This window comes from Austrofundulus limnaeus, unplaced genomic scaffold (genome assembly GCF_001266775.1).
Source record: "Austrofundulus limnaeus strain Quisiro unplaced genomic scaffold, Austrofundulus_limnaeus-1.0 Scaffold66, whole genome shotgun sequence".
Classification (NCBI taxonomy): Eukaryota; Metazoa; Chordata; class Actinopteri; order Cyprinodontiformes; family Rivulidae; genus Austrofundulus; species Austrofundulus limnaeus.
This window is the reverse complement of record NW_013952468.1, coordinates 928,710-934,390: the sequence shown is the minus strand read 5'-3', so window position 1 is coordinate 934,390 and position 5,681 is coordinate 928,710. Positions and strand designations below refer to the sequence as shown.

Genomic DNA, 5,681 nt, shown 5'->3' with positions numbered 1-5,681 from the left:
ACATTTAAGAGACCAATGTATGTACAAGTAAAAGGGAAAACTGAAAAATATATATTTTTAATAACAGTCAAATTTGAATTGTTAGAAACATATCAATTAAATGAGAATTAAATTACAAAACATGAGGTGAAGTTCTTTGTTAATTGAATTGGTGCATTTTAAGWGTATTTATTTATTTAGTGGTTCATTTATAAATTTCTGCTTTTATTTATAATTATGTCAGTGTCGGTCCTCCATACTGCAGAACTTAGAAGGAAAATCAATGTCTGAATCAGGTGTGTTGGAGCCAGGAAAAACGTAAAACAAGTAGGGCTGCGGCCCTCGAGGACCAAGATTGCCCACCCCTGTTTTAGAGTCAACGCCTTTCAAGATGGCCGACCTGGCTGATCTTAGAATGGCTTCAGCTCGGCCATGTTGTCAGATACTGAGCTGAAGCTTCTGACGCGACACTTGTAACAAACTGATTACTGACCAAAGTGATGGCGTGGGACAGGGAGCAGCGCAGGATGTAGCCGATCTGTCTCAACTCCACCCCCGACACATCCGAGTCCAGAACCTCGATTTCCAAGGACTTGTGTTTCCAGCACCACTCCTCGTGAGAAATACCCACTGATGGGAGGAACGGAGGAGAGAAATTAATAAATAATAGGTTCCTCAAAAGAAGTTCTTAAAGCTGCACATTCTTGAACACAAACTTAGGAACAGTGAGCATCCCATCAGTCTGAACTGGCAATGCTGTAAACAGAGTAAAGATGTGTGTGCTGACAGCTTGTGGGGGAAAAAAAAGAACAGATTGTGTGAAGTGAGGAAGGATATAGATAGATGAAGCTCCGAGAGGCATGTAAATACACACTGCCTCCAGAAAGCTGCAAGTATAAACCAGTTATGATCCAAAAGTGTTAATTACAAATTGATTTTCTTCTTGATCAATAGAGAATAATTAGTGTGATATTTAAATGAAGGCGTACRCTGGACAAGGGAATTACTTTTTGGTCGACGCTTGGCTGCCTTAAAAAGTAAATAAATAAAAAAATCAAATGCAAACAGAATCTGGGGATAAAAGCGCACACGAAAGCTTAAATCACCTTTATATTTTCCTGGTAAAACATTGTCGAAAGAGAATGTGAGGCTGTCGCTGCTGCCTGACAGAGCCACGGCCCTCCTCTCTCCCTGCCGACTCACAGGCTGCAGGGTTACAGACAGATCATCGCAGGAAGCTGGGAGGAAACGAAACACTAATTAGTTTAAAGATGAAACGTAGGCCGGGGTGCCGTTCTTTATATAAAGAAATCTGTTTCATTAAAAACAATGAAGCACAATAAGCCAAGTCTTACCGAGACAGTAAACTTTTCCTGAGACAGAAGCCATGAACTGAGTGAAGAGGAGGTCTGTGAGGGGCCGGTCCACCAGGGACACTTGGAGGGCCTGAGGCTGCAGAGCGAGGCCTGCTTTTATCTCCGCTTCAGGCAGAGATACCTGAACATGAAGAGGTCAAATCAACACCAGGTGGGTCACGGAAAACAAACTTCTGCAACAACTGAATAACAAACAGGGAAATTACCTGTTTCTACTGATTTGTCTTAAGTGTTCACAATCACCTCCTAAAATACRCAATCCTTCTGAGAACAACACTTATCCTGAGTAATATGCAGAAACCAAATAAGTTCTCAGTCAAGTGTTTTATTTTCAGATCTAAAGACTTAATTTCACCCTCAGCTTTGTCCCTCTTAGGTCGTATTCACACCTGAAAGTCCGCTAAACTCGGTTCGATTGGGGACCAAATTTGCAACATTTGTTTACATTTTCATCTGGCGTGGTTCACTTTCACACTGCACTTTGYCAAACTAACTAAACCCTGTGAACCTGTTCCCCACCTCGCCTGCGGGGGCGCTGCACTAAGAACCACTGAAGGYATCGACACGGAAACCTCTGAAGAAGACACCGAACACAACTTCCTTCTTCACAAAAACATGTCACGACWTCAGATTTGAATGGCTTTTTGTCAAATGTGCCAAACAAACACTCTTCAACAATGAGCTCAGCGTGAGAGGAAGATGAGAATGTTGTTTTTCACACAAGTCGACTGAATTTTTTCCACACTGTAGCTAACTTAATATGTAGAGCTAATATTGACAAAATCCTTTTTTGAGGGCAGAGGAAAGAATGTTGCTACAGAGGCAGATTGTTAACGATGGTAAAAGTTTAAAGTTGTCTCCATTGTCTCTGAAAGTGAAGCTCTGCAGAATTTACAAGTTGCTGTAGGCTTTCTCCTGGTTGTTGTTTTATAATGGTATTATTTATGAATAATGTAGCCAACTTTTTTTTTACTTAAAATTTTGAAGAGATCTTTTACCACCCCAAGAGAACAACTGCTTCCTTTCCTGGAGTGTGTGTGAGTGAAGACAGTGGGGATGGGTGACAGCCGTAACAAAAATACATAAATAGCAGTGAGTCAGGTTTGGATTTGAATCAGTATGTTTTAAATCCAATGAAAGCAAGAATGTTAACTAATAAACTGGCCAATAATCTGGCTATTTAGTGATATTTCTACAGTTGTGGTATTGAAATAAAATTCAGAGTCCTCAATGTCCGAGACCGAGACAAGACCAAGACCATCAGRAGTGGTCTTGAGACCRGTCTTAAGACCAAGACCGGATTCAAGTACTACAACACCAGGCCTTATTACTGTCACCTTCGTTCACCTGGACATACCTCCTGCTCTACAACCAGCCTGCTGGTTAAAGCAGTTTGTTCAGCTCAGCTAACGCTGTCTTCATCTTCTGTTTTTTTGTTTTGTTTTGTTTTTTGTGGCTGGCATTCAGTCTACGGCGCATTACCGCCTCCTACTGGGTTAGAACATTTATGCACAAACAGTTGGAAACAAATCTGGTATCGGGTCCCGTAGTACCCCCAAACGAAACAGACTTTTTTAGGCAAATGAACTAGGGTTTGATTAAAGTGGACTAAACAGGGCTGGTATGAATGCACCCTTAAATGTAAACAATTATATGTTTATCCTGCTGAAGGGAGACACATTAAGTAGAGTCTTGCTGATTCTATCAGTTTAAAGTAAACGACTAAAACTGATAAGACTGTCTATGGTACTGAACTGATCTATGATCTGAACTGGTCTATGATCCAGTTAGTCACAAAAAATGCTTCAGATAGCTTTAAATGGTTTGAGGGCTCATGTATGTGAAGTTATAAATAATTCCAAGAAATCTGAGCTTACATGAACGYTGTAGTCTCCAGGTTTGGCCTGAAAGCAGAAGGCCCCTTGAGGATCTGAGTCGGTGGTCCGACTGAAAGCCTTGTCTTGGCCCYGGTGTGTCAGAGTGACCTTGTAGCGGCCCTGCTGCTTCATGCCCTCAGGCAGGCGGCTGATGGAGATCTGACCACAGACACTGAACCTGTGTGGGACCAACAGGGGTTTATACGGTGGGTTAGTGAGAAAGCAACAAGCGTGTGGTTGATGAAGCAACATTTAATCATTTTTAAATCGCTCGGCGGACCCTGCGGTGATGATGTCGGGAAGCTGGGGCGTGTTCGGGGCGATCTTCACCGTGATTGGCTCAAAGAACATGAGCTCCTTGCTGATGCGGATGGTGTAGACACCTGCTGTCATGTTCTCCAACCGGAAAGAACCGTCCTCCCTGCTGACAACTGAGAAGAAAACGACRAGGCAGGTCAAATGTTAGCGTTGATAAAATTACACTAAACTGCTCTTTTCCTGTGCGGATTTTAGTTTTTTATGTTTGCTCTAAAATATATTTAAATTAAAACATCTTTAAGTAAATTCAGCTCAGGTAGTTTACCTTTGATCTGATTGTTGAGGGACACTGTGGCGTCCGACACCCCCTCCCCATCAGCACTGTTCAGGACTCGACCCATCACAGAGAAACCCATCACACGGAAGATGGGCTGCACGCACAGCAACACAAACAGTTTGAATCATTCCTTCGTATTTAAAAAAGACTACGCCATTAAAAAAGGACATTAACTGAACTCTTCACCTCAAGTTTCAAGCTGTTGTGTTCCACTTTGAAATTCATCCTCGATGGAGCAACATCAAAGGTGATCCTTTCTCCCCTGTAGAAAGGCACCTGGAGGAAAGTGAAGACAATCAGGTGTATAATAACATTTATACTTATGTCCAGCTGCTCTATAAGCACAGAAAAGGGGGTAAGTGGTAGAAAATTATTGGTTTTTGTACATGATTCCAAATTAAATTTTACTATGTGTGATGTGGCGACATCTAGTGGTTTTATTACAAACTGCAGCTGAAAATGTGCAGCCTCTACTGTCACTGCTACACAAACATGCAGTTAATTTAGCCAGAAGACAAAGTGTGGATAAATGACAACTCTATGAAATCAAAAGTACAGCTTTTCTTCTGGCTTTTGCAAATAAACACAGAGAGAAAACAAGAACTCACCACTGTGTACTCGCCGCTGATGAGCGAGGGAAACGTGAAGACGCCGTCGTCTCTGGACAGAGTGCTGCACAGGTAGAGCAGAGAGCTGTCCTCCTGATCCGCACCCTCCACCGGGGACATGTTACAGCCAGCGATGTCCTGGGGGGTTAAAGAAATCAATCATTTCACACACATAACTGCTTATAAACATAATGAAATGTTGAAGATTTTTATTTCTTCAAATATACTGTTTATTTTTTAAGACTAACTCATTAAAAGAGCCGTTTTCAAATCACGTGGAGCAGACGAAGCTCAGAAAACTTCAGAACGATTTTTCCCTGCTCTTTTCACTCGGGCTGCTTTACCTCTCTCCTGACTGTGGCTGAGTACAAGAGGAAGGTGACCTCCTTCATGGGCTCTCCATCACTGCGGACCTCCCCCGAGACGTTGTAGCCTCCAACCACCAGGTGCTCGGTGGCCAGAGCGTTGGCGTTGGAGACGAGCACCGAGGTTTTACTCTGCGGGAGGATGGCAAAGGTTGCTGCGCTAAGTTCCAGCATGAGTGGAATAATAGGCCTATCAGGAACAATGTGATTAGTGTTGGATATCATTAGCTCGAACGCTGCTGACCTGACAGGAAACCTTATCAGATCAGCAGCTAAGTGAATAATGAAGTGTGCTATCCTGAAGTCAAACAGAATTTTAAAAAAAGGGAGCACAGTAGTGATGATGACATTCTCCAACAGCAACCCGGAGACGACTATGCTGACCTGCTCCAGAGTCCAAGAGGGGTGGAAGGCTGTGATGTCATAAGCTCCAGGCAGCACTTTGAAGAAGGTGTACCTGTGTTAGTAAATAGAAAAAGATTTTATTTTTAAAGTAAAGAACTAAAAAAGGCACATTGTCTGCTGCCTTTTATGCCAGTTTTTTACACTGAATCCTGTTATGAGAAGAAACTGTTTAGTAAACCTTACAGAGATTCTTAACCTGTGGGCCGAGGGCCTCAAAAGAACAACAGTTTTTAACTTTGGGCTGCAGAGGGTCATGGGACCGCATTGATTTTGAATAAGGTGCAATACACTTTCTCACCACTAGTAGCAGTAGTGCGCCACTCAGATGTTTAACAACTTTAATGTGTATAAGAAGAACCTTAGAAACCTGCTGAGAATGGAAACCTGTTTTAAATGAAAAGTAGAAGCAAAAATCTAAAAGTAACTCATCAAAAAAACACCAAAGTTTGTCACTAATATGAAGAGCAGCTTCTGTT

General features: G+C 42.3%; 1 protein-coding gene across 1 annotated transcript in view; it reads right to left on the bottom strand.

Moving 5' to 3' along the window:
- Positions 1 to 5,681, bottom strand: part of LOC106518757 (nodal modulator 1-like) — a gene marked incomplete at its 5' end in the record, with an annotated part of 30,042 nt that overhangs the window by 11,389 nt on the left and 12,972 nt on the right. Inside the window, 10 exon segments of the mRNA XM_014010155.1 lie at positions 473 to 609; positions 1,086 to 1,217; positions 1,335 to 1,476; positions 3,233 to 3,410; positions 3,513 to 3,663; positions 3,816 to 3,921; positions 4,014 to 4,103; positions 4,436 to 4,573; positions 4,780 to 4,932; positions 5,185 to 5,257. Of these exon segments, the coding sequence (XP_013865609.1) occupies positions 473 to 609; positions 1,086 to 1,217; positions 1,335 to 1,476; positions 3,233 to 3,410; positions 3,513 to 3,663; positions 3,816 to 3,921; positions 4,014 to 4,103; positions 4,436 to 4,573; positions 4,780 to 4,932; positions 5,185 to 5,257 (1,300 nt within the window).